The sequence below is a fragment of the Urtica dioica genome, chromosome 11 (genome assembly GCF_054948205.1).
Source record: "Urtica dioica subsp. dioica isolate 48M chromosome 11, U.dioica_male_clone48M_v1_H2, whole genome shotgun sequence".
Taxonomy (NCBI): Eukaryota; Viridiplantae; Streptophyta; class Magnoliopsida; order Rosales; family Urticaceae; genus Urtica; species Urtica dioica.
The window spans coordinates 16,335,619-16,355,672 of record NC_142766.1 but is presented as its reverse complement, the minus strand read 5'-3'; the positions used below and the strand labels follow the sequence as shown (position 1 = coordinate 16,355,672).

Sequence of the window (20,054 nt, the reverse complement as noted above, 5' to 3'; positions counted from 1 at the left end):
GATCATCTTAGTAAGCGATAAAACCTCCTTTCACGCTACTACAAACGGAGGCTTCAGACACGAAAAGTCGCGTCTGATACAAAATTTCACGAAAATTTTGCCCGCGACATTTATCCCGCTTTTTATTAATTTTGTTAAGTAACAGACGCGACATGTCGCGTCAAAAATAAAAAATCGCGTCTACACAAATTTGGGGAAAATGAAAGAGAAAAATTGTCCTCCATATTTTTTTGCGCTAAAGATATATGCGCGATAAGTCGTGTCTGTTAGTAAAAAGAAATGGACACAACTGAATACGTAAATGTTAGGGGAAATAAAGAGTAAAATTTGCCTACATATTTTTTTTGCGCTACGGATTTAGACACGAGAAGTTGCTGTAGGTTAAAAAGAAATAGACTCAACTTATTAAGTAATATATGCCTTTATAAATATATAAATAGAAACCTAGCTCCCACGTTAACCACTCTCTCAACAGCGATGCAATTTCCCGGAAATTGACGGCCATCTCCGTCCCGCCTTGTTTGTGGTTAGTGTTTCTCTCGTTCCTTCTCTCTACCGAGGTCCTCACTCTCTCACTCCCTCGTTCCGAACCCAGGTTTCACTCTCAACCCAGGTCCGGCGATTCCCAAAAATCCAAAATTGTCTTCTCCGCGCGATTTCGGCCGCCGCTCGTTGAGGTGATTCGATCTTCGATCTCTCGCCTTCTATCTGTGTCGCTGACTCCCTCACTCTCTCATTCTGTCTCAGAAGTCGGCTCCCTCAATTCCCAGAAGTCTCAGGTTCGCCATCATTCCGCCGCTCGAGAAATCCGTCAATCGATCTCTCAGAACCCGCCCAAAAATTCGCCGCTGTTCCGCCACTCGTTCTGGTGCGTCTCTCTCACTCACTCTGTCCAGATGAAGAGTATTGTTTTTTTGTTTTGTCTGATCGCTTGTTGAATTTGAGGAGTGTTGCCTGGATGTTTTTTTGGTTTTGTATGATCGCCTAGAAATTCTGATTGTTATTTGATTTGATTTTTTTTTGTGCGTTTTGCTTCTTATTTTTCCTCTGTGAGATCCTTTGTCTTGCTCTGAGTTTGGGCATATATTAAACATTGGGTAAATACTAAATGTTCTGAGATAGAATTGTGTTTGTGTAAATACTGAATGTTGTGAGCTTTATCTGCGGTTGTGCTTGTGTTTGTTTGATGCTACAAAGTGTATCAATTGCGTTATTGAGATGTATCTAAAGTTAAGTTCTACTTATATTATTCCAAGACCAAAAACCTAAGAACAGGTTCTAGATATGAATGTTAGGAATTATAAAAAATCCAGTTTTATTTTCGAAATCAGCTAAAATGGTATAAATTAGTCATTGAAGAATCTAACGTTGTAGGATATAAAATGGTATAAATATGTACAAAGAATATAACTATGTGATTTAAATGTTGCATATCTCACTTGAACACAAGCATTGTGATTTTAATGGAAAATCTAATAGCTTGCTCTCAAAGAATCTGAGACAAAAAAAAAAAATTTATGAAAAATCAGCTTGATCTTTCATTATTGAAACTGAACTCATATTCTGCAACTTTGATTTCAATCTTCTTGTGAATGTTTTTACGGAAAGATTAGTCGAAAACTGCTTACGGTATTTTGTTTCTTTCTTTCTTTCTCGCTATTGTGTAAACGGATTAGGTGAAACATATTGATGCTGGTCCGCTGCATTCAGCGTGTGTTGACGGTACTTTATTTTACCGTTTTGTGATTTCATTTTTCATTTTATTTTTTAATTTTTTTTCTTATCTTGTGTTGTCTCTCTATTAGTTTTAGACTATCCTTCATAACTTGTTACTTATTCATTCAGAAAATGGCTCTGTTTGCTTTTCTTTTATCAGCAAGAGTTCCATTTTTTGTTCAGTTTATCTGAAGTACCATTGTTGACAACGTTTGATTCTTTCACATTTGATATTATTGCAGTGAATATATCCCAAGCCTTTTAAAGAAACTCGAGGGAATCAAGGTACGGCTCATTTATATCAAGTTATTATTGATGTCTTTTGCACAAGATTTTCATAGATATCGATGTTCATATTCAGCTTGGTCTTTCATTATTGAAACTTAATTCATATTATCAGCTTGTTCTTTCATTAGTGTACTTTTAGGCAGAAGATGAGTTTTTTTTTGTGTCTCTTCAGTTTTTTTTGGCCTCTCTATATCTTACTCTGTAGGTGTTCTTTTATTGTGTGTTGATGGTCTTTTGAAGCTCTGAAAAAATACATATGTTTTGCAGCTATGACTGAGAGAATATTGTCCTGATTATTTGTGTGTTGATGGTCTTTTGAAGCTCTGAAAAAATACATGTTTTGCAGCTATGACTGAGAGAATATTGTCCTGATTACTTGTGTGTTGATGGTCTTTTGAAGCTCTGAAAAAATACATATGTGTTGCAGCTATGACTGAGAGAATATTGTCCTGATTACATAGAGTTTGATTTGATTATCAGTGCAGGCAAACATTCAGTGGCGTGTTTGCGAAGAAATTGAGAAACCGAAGTCCAAGGCCTGGTTCGTAGAAGTCCACCGCGTCCGTTCCACCGCTCGATAAATCTGCCAATCGATCCTTAATTTCTCAGAACTCGCCCAAAAATCCGCCAGGTTAGGATACAAATTATGAAGAAAAAATTGTATACCTGTTTCATAATAATAATAAAATACTTGTTAATTGTTAAGGTTACAAAATTCTTTGAATTGGTATTATATTAACGCAGGCTTGGTACATCTCTTCGCTTGGTCATGTGTGTCTCAAATAAGATGCCTTAAAATATATATTTTACATAAAGCTCTTAGAAACCAAGAAGATTAAAAAGACACATGCAAGATTGAACCCTTATGTTTCACAAGAATATGTTCTCTCTGCCTCGAAAGCTTTTCAATATCTGTCCCCAGTTCACTTGCTGGAGAATTATAATGATATTATTGTCTGGTTATTTCAAAGAATAGTGATGTGTCAACCTTGTAAGCTACTTTGAAGCAATTCTTATTAGCTTGCTTATGCAATCCCAAATGTTTTGTAGAGTCATTATCTCGTCTCCCAAGTCCCAGGTACATTTTTACACATAGACATGTTAAACAGGCACTTGATTATTTTCCTCAAGAAAGTGTTTAAAAAAAAGGCCAAGTGTTTGGTAGATAATAATTAATGCAAGTTTTTTTCCCACTAAGTATTGCTGCCCATATATGGTCCCATGTTCTTGAGCATTTTTATGATTTGTGTTCTTTTTGTTGATGAAAAAATCGGATTAGGTGTTGCAAATCCAAAATCTTAAGTTAAACCTAGATAGCTATTTTCATATACACGAATCTGAACTTGATTTGGTTTGTCCTAAGTGCCCAATTGATAGCTAGTGGAAGTAGTTACAAACATAATAAAAAATTTAATCATTAATTCTAATTCAAACGAATAGTAATATATATAATATATATATATATATATATATATATATATATATATATATATATAATTCAAAATTTCAAACCATTATAGCATAGCGAAACGCAATGTTGATCGTCCTGATGATGTGGATGATGATTTAGACTTAGATGACATAGATTATGTATATGCTGACGATGAATGAGTAATTTAGCTTATTCTTGGCTTCATATTTCAAAATTAAATTATTGAAATTTATTATTTTTAACATTTTGTTTTGCTTTTATATGTACAGATATGTCGATGGCTATGGGAGCGGGAGGTAGCGGTGGAGATGATCAAGAACCAAGAACCGACCGTCAAGCCATGGAGACGGAGAAGAGGACGAGCGCCGGTCGCCGGAAGCTGGAAATGAAAGTGATCGGCGACGATAACAGACGCCACGTGGCATTCTCGAAGCGAAAGGCCGGGATAATCAACAAGGCGGCGGAGCTGAGCGTCCTCACCGGATCAGAGGTTGTCGTCATCGTCTTCTCCAAGTACGGCAAGACGTACACGTTCTCCACTCCCGGGGGCCCAGCCGTGCTCTCCGCCATACGCAACGGCGCCGTTCCCGTTCTCCGGCGACCGACGGCGCCGGCGGAGAGCGACTGCGGCGGCGCGGTGAGGGAGCTGCGACGGCTCGAGGAGTTGGCGAAGCGGACGGCGGAGCGGAGGAAGCGGGAAAAGGACGGCGGGTTCTGGTGGGACCGGCCGGTGACGGAGGCAGAGGACGCGGAGGGGTTTCTGGCGGCGCTGAAGGATCTGAGGCATATGGTTGCTGAGAAGGCTGCGGCGGCGGCGGAGGAAGAAGAAGAAGGGGCGTTTGACAGGTTGATTGACGGCGATCGGGACGCTAATGGCTTGTTCATGGGCTCTTCTCCGTCTTCGGTGATTTATAATTAATTCATCGTCTCTCTCACTGTATTATGCAGATTGCAGAGACTGCTTTTTTAATTTTCTGACAGTGGTAATTGCAAGTAAATAATAAGTATGGGTGACTTAGACAGTGAATTTCGAGTATCCATGGGAGTCTTGACCGGCTTTGACTCCAGAAATCCTAGGTCGTCGAGGAGTTGAAGAGCATGTTGCCTTTGTGAAATTACTATCCCTTCCTTTTACCTTGCAATTTCAAGAGCTAGGAAATACTTAACAAGACCAAGTTCTTTCAACTTAAAGTTAGAATGCAAAAATTTCTTAACTTTAGCAAGCAAACTCATATCAGGACCAGACAAGATTATATCATCTACATATAATAAAATGGCAATAAAACTGCTTCCAAACCCTTTGGTGAACAAGGAGTAATCCGATTTTGACTGAATAAAACCATAGCTCAGCAAAACCTGTGTGGATTTCAAATTCCAGTGGCGAGAAGCCTGTTTTAATCCATAAATGGATTTGTGTAATTTACACACAACTTTGCCTTTTTGGAAGCTCCCCCTGAATATGATAACCAAGTGGTAAATCCATGTAAACTTCTTCGTCATTAAAAAGGCATTATTGACATCGAATTGTTCTAGATACCAATTGCAAGATGAAGCTAAAGATAATAGCAATTTCAGTGTCACTAGTTTTTCAACCGGTGAGAAAGTGTCCAGATAATCAAAGCCTTCTCATTGATTGTGACCTTGACCACAAGACGTGCTTTTTCTTCTAGACAAAGATCAATCAGCATGGAATTTATTTTTATAAATCCATCCTGCACCCAATGGATCTTTTGTCATGTAGTAGAGCAATTATGGACCAAATTGTATCATCACTCATAGCTTGTGACTCCTCTTGCATTGTATCATGCCAATGAGAGTGTTTAGAAGCTTGGTGATAATATTGTGGTTCACATTCCGCATAAACTGCAAGAATAAGAGACCTGTATGGAAGGGACAATTTATCATAACTAAGAACATGTGATAAAATGTGTGGAGAAGTGTGAGGGATATTTCATTTCATTTGCAGTTCAGCAGTTTCAACAATGGATTCTGAGACACGACCATGATCAGAGTCATTGACCAGTCGATCATGACCAGCGTCCATAATATCTCATATAGTGTGATATTTATTAAATTGAGTCGTACTTATCTTATATGTATAGGAAAGTACACATCAGCTGTTGGTTTGTATGAACTCATTTAAGACGTACTATCTTTCCAAAGTGACGACTGTCTAGTTAATGGATCTTCATAGTTTTGGTAGGTCTCGGAAAAAGCTATGGTTATTAGAACAAACCATTTTATAGGTCATCAATGAGCTCTTTTGAAGGACGGTTGGTGTAGGGCTAAAATAATCGTGAAGGTCATTGTCCCTTCATTTCCTTTGAATTTGGATTCTGTGAAATTGTTTGTGGCTAAAAAGCACATATCTTTTTTATTTATAGGGGATTAGGGGGGCCTAAATAATGGAGGTGTCTTAATTAGGCGGTGTGGAATTTTTTTTTCTTTTCTTTTTCAGCATTAAGAAGTGATTCAAGTGAACCAAGCAACTGTCTCGTTAGTGATAATTCAAGTGTTATAATTATGGGCATTGTTTCAGGTACAATATAGCTGGCTAAAATGGATCCATTTAAAGAATGGTGCCTAAAATGAAGACTTTCATAATTTCATTACTAACTTCTAAGTTTAGTCAGTTTTCACTGTGACACCAAGTGGATCCTTGCGTGACATGAATAGCTTGTACTGAAATTGATGTGGAGGCTTTTTTTTTCTGATCTAGTTTATTTTAGTAAAATAGTTTTGAATTATTAATTTATAGCATTAATTTTTTTATGAAGTTTAACACTGTAAAAAAAGACAATTGAACAACTTATAATATGTTTAATATTTAAAATAAGAATTTTATAATTTAAAGGTATCATTAAAACAAATTCTAAAAATCTATGATTGTTTAATTTCATTTAGTATATTATTAAGATTATAAAAGTTCATTTTATAAATAAAACTAGTTACTTGATAAGTTGGCAAGGGTTTTCTTTTAAATTTCTTAGGTGGTAGATTTCATTAAAAGATAAATACTAATATAAAGCACTAAATGCTACAAAATTAATAATTCGAGGATCAGTCGCTAACCAAAATTAGTTCAAGAAGATCAAAATATCACTCACATAATAGTTCGTGACTAAAAAATCACTAGCTTGTTTATAAGTTAACTTAATATTAGTTTTTACAAGAACCACTATTTTGATTTTTGAATCTTAAGATTTGTTTTAGCTTTTAAGTCATTGTTATTGCGATGGCCTGTGCGTAATAGTAAGCATTTTAGCAGTTTTCATTTGATATCATTACTAATCTGATTTTAAACTGGTTAAAATAATTGAAATGTTACTTTGAACTGGTTTAAATAGGATTAACGTATTTCTAATCGTTTTAACCAAGAAAAACTAAAAATTAAGAGAATCAATGTTAAATTTAATTTAAATCGATTTTTTTGTTAAGGCGAAGGAATGTATATATAAGTTTAGTAATCCTGGTTGGAATGTATTAGTTGACGTTAATAGCACTGAGCCACGAGATAGTGTGTAAAATTAGAATGTAAGCATTACTTTGCTTAAAAAGGCATCAGAGAGTGAGAGCCATATGTATTAAGAGAAGCATGGCATTATTAGAAGTAAACAGACCAACATTCATGATCCTCTTTAATGATTATGGGATGGCTTTCATTGATTCCCTACTCTCTGGGGCACATTGGAGGAAAAAAAACAAAAAACAAAAACAAAAACAAAAACAAAAAATATTACGTATTATTTTTACAATACATTGTTCCTGTAATTACAGTGCTTTGCATAACAAAAGAAAAAAAAAAAAAAAAAAAAAGGTCACGTATACTTGTTTCTGATGGCAAGTCTCTAATTGCAAAAAACCGCAAATAATAACAAATAAAAAAATCATTTGGTAGAGTGTTGACCAAGTTGTTAAGCTATCACCCTCTAAGGTTACCATGGTTGTAGGGAATTTATATTATGAGCTTATATAAAAGTCATGGGTCCTAAGGAAATAAAAGCCAAAATAAAGTGAGAGACCTACAAAATCAGTAGCATCGAGAATATTACTTTAAATTATTATTGAAAATAAAAATAAAAACATGACCCTTTTTTTTCTGAAAACATATGAAAGTATTGCTTAGGAGATACAAATTGAATGTGTTATTTGTTATACACTATATCACCATGAAAATCAATCAAACCACCATGAGGTCATGTGCTCATATTTCATGCAACATTTGTCACCAATTATGTATCTAAAAACACGTGGTACACTAGGAAACTCCTGTGCTTCTAGAATTAGAACATATCATACACACTTCAAATGTGATTAAGAACTAATTATCAGTGTGGTGGGATGTGAAATGTCAAAGCTCTTTTACTTTTACTTTAATTTACCCTTGTCAGCAGATATTCACAAGTAGTGTTTACGTAGCCTCGCCTTTTTCTCCTTTTCACATTCGCTTCACAAGCAAAGAATTGCAAACTCCAATTTAAGAAGGAAGAAAAAAAGAAAAGAAAAAAAAGCATTGGCAAATAGAATGAAACAAAACCAATAGAGTAAAGACGTAATAATGTTTAAACTTTAAAGCAGAGGTCAGGGCAGTTGTTAGTTTGCAATCAGTCACATTCCGATTCCCTCTCTGATATATATTGGTAAATTTGACCAAAAGAATTATAGATAAAAAGAATTAAATGTGACACCTAACATAGCTTCGTGAACATACCAACAAGCTCCTATGCCAGCAAGCCCAAGTAAGCTTACACCTAAACTAGGAAGAAAATGAAAAATAAATAAATAAAGGCAAATTGATTAAGTCCTCTCACATTTTGGTATACATGTTTTAGAGTTACATTATTTATTTTTTCCAACCTTTTGAAATGCCAAAACCATCCTTGTCTGAACCACTGTGCATAAGACTCGTATAGTTGCCATTATCAACATGGTGAGTGATGGCATTTCTCATTTTCTCTAAATCTCTCTCTCATACATACCTTAGTTTGAAGGCAAAAGCTCATATATATAAGGCCAAAAAAAAGAGAGCAAGACTTTCTAAAGTGACTTTGTTTTCTTCTCTGCTTGCTTCCAAAACAAAAATGCCGCGAGAAGACGGCGAATTTGAGACCAATCTTCTGAGAAGGCAACTCGAATCCGCTCTCGTGACCAATGCTTCGTTGGCCAAAGAAAACGAGGAGCTGAGACAAGAGGTGAATCGTCTCAAAGCGCAGACCACGGCTCTCAGAGCCCACAGCCAGGAGAGAAAATCAATGCTGTGGAAGAAGCTGCAAAACTCCAACGAACACAGCATTGAAAAGCCAACGATCCTTCTCAACCTATCGACGACTGAGAAACATCCGCTACAACAATCGGAGCAAGAAGCCGAAAAGAAAGAGAGTAGTCTGACGAAAAAGGCTCCGACCCCGCCACCTGTCCCGCCCCGAGCTCCTCCGCCGCCGCCGATGCCTTCCAAGGCTCTGGTGGGCCCGAGGACGGTCCACCGGGTCCCGGAGGTCATGGAGCTCTACCGGTCGCTGACGAGGCGCGACGCGGGTCCCGAGACGAAGCCCGGGGAAGCGGGGAAAAGCCCGGCGGTGGCTCTGACGAAGAACATGATCGGGGAGATCGAGAACCGGTCGACGTACATCTCGGCGGTGAGGTCGGAGGTGGAGACTCAGGCGGAGCTCATTAACTTGCTGATCAAGGAAGTGGAGAGCTCGGCCCACGAGAAGATCTCGGAGGTGGAGGCGTTCGTGGGGTGGGTGGACAAGCAGCTCTCGGGGCTGGTGGACGAGCGGGCGGTGCTCCGCCACTTCCCGCGGTGGCCGGAGAGGAAGGCCGACACGCTCCGGGAGGCCGCGTTCTGCTACAGAGACCTCGCGAGCCTCAACTGCGAGGTCTCGTCCTTCGAGGACAACCCGAGGGAGAGCCTCGCCCAGGCCGCCAGGCGGGTCCAAGACTTGCAAGACAGGCGAGCATGTACACTCTCTCTTTTTTCGTCGGATTCGAAAAGGGAATCAAAGCCGTTTCATTCGAATTTAACAAAGACGGGATTTCGGGGTCGTTAACAGGTTGGAGAGGAGCGTGAGCAACGTGGAGAGGACGCGGGAAGGGACGAGCAAGAGGTACCGGGATTTCAAGATTCCGTGGGATTGGATGACAGACTCGGGTCTGATCGGCGAGGTTTGTAGATTATGAAACTAAGAACCAACCAATTAGCAACAAAATTTATAGTGAGGTATATGAACTGTGTTTTGTTTTGTTGCAGATGAAACTGAGCTCGCTGAGGCTGGCAAGAGAGTACATGAAAAGGGTAACTAGAGAATTGAAATCGACAAGGGAAGAAGATAATCTCCTGCTTCAAGGGGTTCGATTTGCTCATCGGGTTCACCAGGTAAAACTGAATATTCTCTCAGCCTGATGCATTATAAAACTAAAACTAAACTCGAGACTGAATGTCCAGTTTGCAGGTGGGTTTGATGTTCAAACAACACAAGCGTTTCAAGAACTGAAGAGAGTAGGACTTGGATATGCAACAAAGTAGCATTATTAACAAGAGCACATGTGATTAGATGATGCAATGTGAACTTAGTATTAAATTAGCCAGCGCATATGTACAATATTATTTCTGAGAATATCAAAACAGAAAATGAATCCTTAGAATCTTATACATCGTTTGAGTTGAAGAGAGTTTCAAAAGTCCTCAGGTTGTGCAACAAAAAAATACCCATTTCTTCTTCTGTTTTTTAGTACGAGAAATTGACGAATATTTATGCTTTTCACTTGGTCCTATTACACACACTCTGTTCATTCTAGCAATGTAAAATCATCATCTTGTAAGATGAGTTACTATCACAAGTAATCCAACCTGTATTCTTCTGTTTTTTGGTTGTGAAAAAAAAAATGAGAAACTCAGTGAGATATTTTTATTTTCGTTCTGATTATCAAAACTGAATTTCTTCTTAAGCTATGCAAAGATATTACATCAATTTATATTAGACATATATCAGATAACTAAAGGCTCAGTAGTCAATATATCAGCATCAGCAAAATCTAAATAATTCATTAAAAACTTGAGTCTGACAAAACTAGAATTCGAACTTTAACAGCTAGAAAAATGTACCAAATACACCAAAGCTGTACGAGCACTCGATGATTCGACACAAACCCTAACAAAGCACTTGAAAAACGAAATCCAAAAATGAAAATTAAAACCGATCAAACGCCAAGCCAGAGAACTCCGAAGAAACGAAGACGGAGGACACAACTTCCTCACTTAGATCTCTGTCTCATCTTTCGGCGCTTCCTCTTCAATCTCCTCATACGCTTCTTCTTCCACTGATCAATAAAATAAAATAAAAACACGAAATCGAAATCTGTCACTAACGAATTTCTTGCAAATCGAACACTTTTTATCATACGAATCGAAATGTAAAATATCAGATTTACGTACACTATCTGTATTTGAATCGAGACTTTACCTTGGCTCTCATGGTGAAGCAAAGGCCGTCAAATCTGGAGGTTTTATCGCGACAACCCGAGGTCATAAACCAAAGAGACTTGTTATGGGCCACTATAAAATCGGAGTCTTAAATCACTAATAACTTGACCCGGCCCGACTCTCAAACTAGGGTTCGCTTTATAAGTGCGAAACGAGGTTCTCAAACCCCAATCCGCCACAAACAGACCGTCATTCTCATCTTCGAGCAACACAGAGTTCTATTTCAAGCCCTAGCCACCTTTCTCTCTCTATGCAAGAACGAAGAACCGCCATGGAGACGGAGAAGAGGACGAGCGCCGGTCGCCGGAAGCTGGAAATGAAAGTGATCGGCGACGATAACAGACGCCACGTGGCATTCTCGAAGCGAAAGGCCGGGATAATCAACAAGGCGGCGGAGCTGAGCGTCCTCACTGGATCAGAGGTTGTCGTCATCGTCTTCTCCAAGTACGGCAAGACGTACACGTTCTCCACTCCCGGGGGCCCAGCCGTGCTCTCCGCCGTACGCAACGGCGTCGTTCCTGTTCTCCGGCGACCGACGGCGCCGGCGGAGAGCGACTGCGGCGGCGCGGTGAGGGAGCTGCGACGGCTCGAGGAGTTGGCGAAGCGGACGGCGGAGCGGAGAAAGCGGGAAAAGGACGGCGGGTTCTGGTGGGACCGGCCGGTGACGGAGGCAGAGGACGCGGAGGGGTTTCTGGCGGCGCTGAAGGATCTGAGGCGTATGGTCGCCGAGAAGGCTGCGGCGGCGGCGGAAGAAGAAGAGACGTTTGAGGGGTTGATTGACGGTGATGAGAACGCTAATGGCTTGATCATGGGCTCTTCTCCGTCTTCGGTGATTTATAATTAATTCATCGTCTAAGGTTACCATGGTTGTAGGAATTTATATTATTTGGTAGAGTGTTGACCAAGTTGTTAAGCTATCACCCTCCAAGGTGACCATGGTTGTAGGGAATTTATATTATGAGCTTATATAAAAGTCATGGGTCCTAAGGAAATAAAAGCCAAAATAAAGTGAGAGTCCTACAAAGTCAGTAGCAACGAGGATATTACTTTAAATTATTATTGAAAATAAAAATAAAAATATGACCTTTTTTTTTTCTGAAAACATATGAAAGTATTGCTTAGGAGATACAAATTGAATGTGTTATTGTAAATTTGTAATACACTATATCACAATGAAAATCAATCAAACCACCATGAGGGTCATGTACATAGTCTATGCTCATATTTCATGCAACATTTGTCACCAATTATCTATCTAAAAACACGTGGTACACTAGGAACTCCTGTGCTTCTAGAATTAAAACATATCATACACACTTCAAATGTGATTAAGCTAACATAGCTTCGTGAACATACCAATAAGCTCCTATGCCACCAAGCCCAAGTAAGCTTACACCTAAACGGGGAAGAAAAAGAATAAAATTTTTAATAAAAGCAAATTGAATAAGTCCTCTCACATTTTGCTATCCATGTTTTAGAGTTACTTTATTTATTTTTTCCAACCTTTTGTAATGCCAAAACCATCCTTGTCTGAACCACTGTGCATAAGACTCGTTTAGTTGCCATTATCAACATGGTGAGTGATGGCATTTCTCATTTTCTCTAAATATCTCTCTCTCACACATACCTTAGTTTGAAGGCAAAAGCTCATATATAAGGCCAAAAAAAAAAGAGCGAGACTTTCTAAAGACTTTGTTTTCTTCTCTGCTTGCTTCCAAAACAAAAATGCCGCGAGAAGACGGCGAATTTGAGACCAATCTTCTGAGAAGGCAACTCGAATCCGCTCTCGTGACCAACGCTTCGTTGGCCAAAGAAAACGAGGAGCTGAGACAAGAGGTGAATCGTCTCAAAGCGCAGACCACGGCTCTCAGAGCCCACAGCCAGGAGAGAAAATCAATGCCGTGGAAGAAGCTGCAAAACTCCAACGAACACAGCATCGAAAAGCCAACGATCCTTCTCAACCTATCGACGACTGAGAAACAACCGCAACAACAATCGGAGCAAGAAGCCGAAAAGAAAGAGAGTAGTCCGACGAAAAAGGCTCCGACCCCGCCACCTGTCCCGCCCCGAGCTCCTCCGCCGCCGCCGATGCCTTCCAAGGCTCTGGTGGGCCTGAGGACGGTCCACCGGGTCCCGGAGGTCATGGAGCTCTACCGGTCGCTGACGAGGCGCGACGCGGGTCCCGAGACAAAGCCCGGGGAAGCGGGGAAAAGCCCGGCGGTGGCTCTGATGAAGAACATGATCGGGGAGATCGAGAACCGGTCGACGTACATCTCGGCAGTGAGTCGGAGGTGGAGACTCGGGCGGAGCTCATTAACTTGCTGATCAAGGAAGTGGAGAGCTCGGCCCACGAGAAGATCTCGGCGATCTCAGCACATCTCCGCTGTACGTCTTCAAGACCACCTTCTCAGGGAAACTCAGCCTCCACGAGGACCACGACGAAATCTTCGGCGTCTTCTCTTTCATCTTCTGGACCTTCACTCTCATCGCTCTCTCTTCAAATACGTCTTCATCGTTATCTCTGCCGACGATCACGGCGAAGGTCTTTAGTATTACCCTTCCCTACCCAATTAATAACCTTTTGTTTGTGATCATCAGTGATACTAATTTTAATGTTATTTTCAGGTTGTGTGTTTGCGTTGTACTCGCTTCTATGCCGTCACGAGAGAGTGAGCGTTGCCTTGGACGAGAAACTTTTGGAATTCCTCCAGGGACACGTGGCATAGCCAGACTCTTAAGCTGATCTTCGAGAAGAGTCCAAAACTTTGCGAAGCGCTCTTGGTTTTCGTTCTGCTCGGAGCTTCTATGACCATCGGGGACGGAGTTCTGACTCCTGCGATTTCAGGCATGTTTCTCTGGATTTGCCTTTTATTTATTAATGAGCCGGAAAAATGACCAAAACCTTTTGAAGAAAATAGAAGGAGCAAACTCTGCTCATGTTAAGTATCATGTGATCTTATAAAATCTCAAGGGTCCACTTATCCAAAACTGGATTCCATCATTTTTTTTATAGTGTTCCATTAAACTTTGTGAGTCTGATACCATGTACCATTTTTTATTTTATTATCTAAAGATCTATTAGTAATCAGATGAGTGATCCATGACCTTGTAAACAACTCTGTTAAGTTTCTTTATCTATCTCGCTCCTTGACCCATCATCTTCTTCTATATACATTGTTACCCACAGATTAATCAGCACATTCTCATATGATAATTTCCAACTTAAGAATGAAGCTCCTTTTTTTTTTTTTTTTGCAGTCCTTTCAGCGGTCTCAGGCATCCAACTTGAGATTACAGAACTCCATGACAGTGAGCCATCTTCTTCTTCTTCTTCTTCTTCTTCTTCTTCTTCTTCTATGTAAACAAGCCATCGATTTGAGCAGTGGTGGAGCCAGAATTCGAACCCAGGAGAGTATTTCATTAACAAAAAATAAAAAGGCTCTCTAGATATATAATCATATGAAAACTCAAATTTTGTCATACAGCCAAACTTTGATAAATTTTAAGTAAATAGCCAGAGATTTTATTAACAAAACTAAAAAGACATTAACCGTTGTAAATATTCGTTAATAGAGGTAAAAATTGAGTTCCTAAATGCCCCTTGGTCTCCACCTGCCTCCAACTCTGGATTAAAGTTGCGAAAAATAACAACATAATTATTGCAGATTACATGGTAATAATATCGTGCGAAATTCTGGTGGCGCTGTTCAGTCTTCAGCACCACGGGACCCACAGAGTGGCGTTCGTGTTTGCTCCGGTCGTGATGGCGTGGCTGTGTTGCATCAGCGGGATCGGAGTGCACAACATTTGGCGATGGAATCGCCGGATATTCCGCTCTTTCTCTCTCTCTCTCTCTCTCTCTCTCTCTCTCTCTACATGCTCAAGTTCCTCCGCACCACCGGCACCGAAGGATGGGTGTCGCTGAGCGGAGTGGTTCTCTCCATGACCGGCGTCAAAGCAATGTTTGCCAATCTAGGGCACTTCTCTCCTCTCTCAATCAAGGTATGTTTAAGTACTTAGCTTGAGTAACAAGTTATTGATCATAAGTTGTAAATGTAGAGAGGATATAGAAAAAAAAAGGAATCTTGAAGAGAATATTATTCTCTGTCTCGTTCGGTGTCTCTCCAATTGAAAAAAGCCACGTCGTCACTTTCTTTCACTATGATATTTTTTAGTTTTTAGTATGAGTAAAAAAATGACGAGATATGCAGATAGCCTTCACAGTTTTGGTGTACCCGGCTCTGATGCTGGCGTATATGGGCTAGGCTGCGTTTCTCTCCAAACACCGCGACAACATTCAGAGGAGCTTCTATAAGGCCATTCCAGGTAAACATGAAACTTCTGGTTTGAATTTTTTTTTTTTCAACACTTGACAATAACATTCGACTCCAAAAAATAATAAAGGTTAAACCACTTAACTAGAGAGAAAAAAGAAATTGTAACCGGTTAGTCTTCAACCGGGAAAAACCATTTGGTTTAATTATCTGTTTGACCTTCTGATGAATTCTGATGGTTGTGGTGGTTCCTAACTTAGTCTAGAGGTGATTCCGCGCCATTTCAAAAGTGAGGTCGTGAGTTCAAACTCATCAGGGCCGCAGATGCCCCTTAAATAATTTTATGCCTAGGGATTGAGAAATTTCGTAATTTCATTTTTTCGATTTTATTAATCGAGCTTGAAATGCGATGGACTAAAATGTTTTAGTTTTTGCAGTTAATCGACTAAACACTATCAACTAAATGAAGTGAAATTATTATAGAAGCGGTATTTTGACCGGTGTTCATCGTGGCGACAATGGCAGCAGTGGTGGGAAGCCAAGCGGCGACATTCTCAATCGTAAGACAGTGCTCCGCTCTGAACTGCTTTCCGAGGGTGAAAGTAGTCCACACTTCCACCCAAATATTGGGCCAAGTCTACATTCCGGAGATCAACAATTGGACTCACAGACACTAACATGATTGGCCATGCTTATGGTTACTCTCCCAATCTTACTCATTTTTCACCCAAATTACAAGTTCATATATTTTAAGTATTGAATTTCATTACAAAAAGTAATTATGTTTGGAAAATTACTAAAACAATACAAAATTAATAGTTCGAGTGCCATCGCGTAAGAAAAATTTCAGACGGTTAATTTGTAAATTTTAAGGTAAAATAAAAATAGTTTAAAATTATATTTTAGCCAACCTTTAATCAGTAATTTGAAATTAGCCTATTCCAATTATTAATCAAATGATCACATATGAATTGGCTAATTTTTAATCATCTAATCAATTTTCACGTTATCGAATCAGCTAAATTTTAATTATTAACTAAACGTCGACTAAATACAATTGACATATATTGATTGTTTAATGAATTATAATTTGATTCAAACTTTATATGCTTGACTACGGTCAGAATAAAATAAAATAAAACAATCACAAAATTGTTAGTAATTTTTTTTTTTTTTTGAAAGGGCTGGCAATAACAAGCGTGATGTTGGTAACAACATGTCTAATGGCGTTAGTAATGTCACTAGTGTGGAACAAGAACCCAATCCTCTCACTAAGCTTCCTCGTCTTCTTCGGGTGATCCATCGAGCTCCTCTACGTGTCATCCTGCGCCACCAAGATTCCCTAGGACGGCTTCGTCCCTGTCACCCTCTCGCTCCTCTTCACGGCCGCCATGTACACGTGGCACTACGGGACCCGCAAGAAGCACCAGTTCGACGTGCCACGTGTCGGGGATGAGGATAGCCCGCGTGGGTCCCTCGTGTTCCGGTGCGTCCTCAGATACGGGTACAACTACAAGGACCTCCCCAGCGACAGCGTCGATTTCGAGGCCAGGCTCGTCGAGGAGATCGTGCGCTTCGTCGAGGCTGATGATAGTAATGATCATAATAGTAAGGAAGAGTGTGTTGAGAGGCAAGGAGACCGGAGTGGCGTATATCCTCGGCCATTGTTACGCCAAGTCGAAGAAATCGTCGTCGGTTGTGAAGAGGATAGCCATTGACGTGGTGTACGCGATTCTCAGCAATAACTGCAAAGGAAACGACGTGGCTCTCAACGTGCCTCATACCTCTTTGCTCCAAGTTGGCATGGTTTATTATGTGTGATGAGTCTTTCAATAGAGTTTGATTGAATGATGTGTGAATTTAGATTGTTCACAAAGCGTGACACCTATAGTTTTTCAGTGTTTATATTAGTGGGTGAGGATGTATATATGGGTTTATTATGCATCTATGTCTCTTATCTTATGGTTAAACTTGTAATTTTTTTGGTTTGAGTTACCGCGGTTACCAGCACACCCTAAACCGTTTTACCGCAAGTACCTGGTATCGAGGCACGAAGCCACATAAAGCGGAGTTGAGCTTCAAGCCCCCCGGAATTTCTTTTCTTCTTAATTTGAAGCGTATTTATATATCAATAACATTATTACTTAGACCAAACACTTTATCTTCAGAGAAATACACACATTTGACCCAAAAAATAACATTTCTTGGTGGCGCGAGTCTCAATCCCGATTCCTAGTTGGGTGTCGGTACTCTCATTTTAATGTGTCCGTGTAGTGGATAATGTTTTGTTGTTGCGGAACTGAGAACTCAAGATCAGAGGAGCGAAGAAGAAGAAGATGAAATTCCCAATTTAAACATTGAATGAATTCAAAAATGGAATTAATGATTGGTTAACCCAGCTGAGGTCAAAACCAATAGTATTTATACATCTGTAAAGCGATAAAGTAAAAGGATAAGGACTGTCCACGTCAAAAGCTAAAACAAATAACAATGCCAGAGTTTAAACAATACTCAACGGTAACTTAGCAACTAAGTTACCGTATGAATGTTTGAGAGTCATCTTGGACAAAAGAGAAGTGAGGACTGGAGCTAAGAGAAGCTTTATGAATACATTTGCGAGATGATGCTATGTTCTTACTGGCAAGAGTTTGACTGAGCCAGCTTGGTTGTCACAGTATAAAACTGTTGGCATTGAATACGTGACTGAGAAGTCAACTAGCAACTGTTTTAACCATAATGACTCAGAATTTGCAGCGATATTCTGCCTCCACTGAGCTTCGCGAGACCGTGGTTTGCTTCTTAGGCTTCCAAGAGATGAGTGAGTCACACAAAAGCCAGTGACTGAACGTCGTGAATCCACACACGTTGCCCAATCCGCATCGGAGAAACGCAATTGTGTTGAAGAAGTGGAGCGATAGAACAGACCACGACCTGGATGGCTCTTGATGAAGCGTAGAATATAATGAGCTGATTATAGATGTTCAGTACGAGGTGTTGACACAAATTGGCTCAACTTGTGCACACTGAAAGTGATATCTGGTCGCGAAATGGTGAGGTAGAACAAGCGTCCAATTAGTCTGCGATAAATAGACAGTGAATTTCGAGTATCCATGGGAGTCTTGATCGGCTTTGACTCCAGAAATCTAAAATCGTTGAAGCAGTTGAAAAGCATATTGCCTTTGTGAACTTACTATCCCTTCCTTTGACCTTGGAATTTCAAGACCTAGGAAATACCTAACAAGACCAAGTTCTTTCAACTTAAAGTTAGAATGCAGAAATTTCTCAACTTTAGCAAGCAAACTCATATCAGGACCAGACAAGATTATATCATCTACATATAATAAAATGGCAATAAAACTGCTTCCAAACCCTTTGGTGAACAACGAGTAATCCGATTTTGACTGAATGAAACTATAGCTCAGCAAAGCCTGTGTGAATTTCAAATTCCATTGGCGAGAAGCCTGTGTTAATCCATAAATGGATTCGTGTAATTTACACACTACTTTGCCTTTTTGGAAGCTCCCCCTGAATATGATAACCAAGTGGAAAATCCATGTAAACTTCTTCAGTTAGTTCGTCATTAAAAAAGGCATCATTGACATCGAATTGTTCTAGATGCCAATTGCAAGATGAAGCTAAAGATAATAGCAATTTCACTGTCACTAGTTTTTCAACCGGTGAGAAAGTGTCCAGATAATCAAAGCCTTCTCATTGATTGTAACCTTGACCACAAGACGTGCTTTTTCTTCTAGACAAAGATCAATCAGCATGGAATTTATTTTTATAAATCCATCTGCACCAAATGGATCTTTTGTCATGTTGTAGAGCAATTATGGACCAAGTTTTCACTCATAGCTTGTGGTATCCTGCCAATGAGAGTGTTTAGAAGCTTGGTGATAATATTGTGGTTCACATTCCACATAGACTGCAAGAATAAAAGACCTGTATGGAAGGGACAATTTATCATAACTAAGAACATGTGATAAAATGTGTGGAGAAGTGTGAGGGATATTTCATTTCATTTGCAGTTCAGCAGTTTCAACAATGGATTCTGAGACACGACCATGATCAGAGTCATTGACCAGTCGATCATGACCAGCTTCCATAATATCTCATATAGTGTGATATTTATTAAATTGAGTCGTACTTATCTTATATGTATAGGAAAGTACACATCAGCTGTTGGTTTGTATGAACTCATTTAAGACGTACTATCTTTCCAAAGTGACGACTGTCTAGTTAATGGATCTTCATAGTTTTGGTAGGTCTCGGAAAAAGCTATGGTTATTAGAACAAACCATTTTATAGGTCATCAATGAGCTCTTTTGAAGGACGGTTGGTGTAGGGCTAAAATAATCGTGAAGGTCATTGTCCCTTCATTTCCTTTGAATTTGGATTCTGTGAAATTGTTTGTGGCTAAAAAGCACATATCTTTTTTATTTATAGGGGATTAGGGGGGCCTAAATAATGGAGGTGTCTTAATTAGGCGGTGTGGAATTTTTTTTTCTTTTCTTTTTCAGCATTAAGAAGTGATTCAAGTGAACCAAGCAACTGTCTCGTTAGTGATAATTCAAGTGTTATAATTATGGGCATTGTTTCAGGTACAATATAGCTGGCTAAAATGGATCCATTTAAAGAATGGTGCCTAAAATGAAGACTTTCATAATTTCATTACTAACTTCTAAGTTTAGTCAGTTTTCACTGTGACACCAAGTGGATCCTTGCGTGACATGAATAGCTTGTACTGAAATTGATGTGGAGGCTTTTTTTTTTTTTTTTTTTTTTTTTCTGATCTAGTTTATTTTAGTAAAATAGTTTTGAATTATTAATTTATAGCATTAATTTTAATCAATTTCATAAA

The 20,054-nt window shown here is 39.4% G+C and overlaps 4 protein-coding genes and 1 pseudogene across 6 annotated transcripts; all 5 read left to right on the top strand.

Annotated features, from left to right (window-relative positions):
• The first annotated feature begins 450 nt into the window (after positions 1-450).
• Positions 451-4,484, top strand: LOC149381709 (agamous-like MADS-box protein AGL62). 2 transcript variants are annotated; one of them, XM_089630633.1, is made up of 6 exons: positions 451-526; positions 596-677; positions 748-868; positions 1,959-2,001; positions 2,490-2,635; positions 3,706-4,484. In XM_089630633.1, exon 6 carries the CDS (start codon positions 3,708-3,710, stop codon positions 4,353-4,355), a length of 648 nt encoding a protein of 215 aa, XP_089486759.1. In that variant the 5' UTR covers positions 451-526; positions 596-677; positions 748-868; positions 1,959-2,001; positions 2,490-2,635; positions 3,706-3,707; the 3' UTR covers positions 4,356-4,484. The 2 variants fall into 2 exon arrangements, with proteins under 2 accessions (XP_089486759.1, XP_089486760.1); XM_089630634.1 differs by lacking the exons at positions 451-526; positions 596-677; positions 748-868 and having other exon boundaries at positions 1,982-2,001; positions 2,485-2,635.
• Positions 4,485-8,481: 3,997 nt separating this feature from the next.
• On the top strand, positions 8,482-10,584 carry LOC149381708 (INCREASED PETAL GROWTH ANISOTROPY 1-like protein 1). Its single transcript, XM_089630325.1, has 4 exons — positions 8,482-9,389; positions 9,490-9,601; positions 9,687-9,812; positions 9,882-10,584. Exons 1-4 carry the CDS (start codon positions 8,518-8,520, stop codon positions 9,960-9,962), a joined length of 1,191 nt encoding a protein of 396 aa, XP_089486451.1. The 5' UTR covers positions 8,482-8,517; the 3' UTR covers positions 9,963-10,584.
• A 606-nt stretch (positions 10,585-11,190) lies between these two features.
• LOC149381707 (agamous-like MADS-box protein AGL61) lies at positions 11,191-11,763 on the top strand. Its single transcript, XM_089601417.1, has one exon. The coding sequence runs from the start codon at positions 11,191-11,193 to the stop codon at positions 11,761-11,763; it is 573 nt and encodes a 190-aa protein (XP_089457543.1).
• Positions 11,764-12,120: 357 nt separating this feature from the next.
• LOC149381706 (INCREASED PETAL GROWTH ANISOTROPY 1-like protein 1) lies at positions 12,121-13,348 on the top strand. The gene has a single exon (XM_089630326.1). The coding sequence runs from the start codon at positions 12,645-12,647 to the stop codon at positions 13,242-13,244; it is 600 nt and encodes a 199-aa protein (XP_089486452.1). The 5' UTR covers positions 12,121-12,644; the 3' UTR covers positions 13,245-13,348.
• LOC149381705 (potassium transporter 1-like) lies at positions 13,270-16,928 on the top strand (annotated as a pseudogene). The gene is made up of 7 exons (XR_016293830.1): positions 13,270-13,461; positions 13,545-13,764; positions 14,178-14,228; positions 14,585-14,921; positions 15,131-15,245; positions 15,689-15,868; positions 16,376-16,928. The product of XR_016293830.1 is annotated as a potassium transporter 1-like (transcript).
• The last annotated feature ends 3,126 nt before the right edge of the window (positions 16,929-20,054 follow it).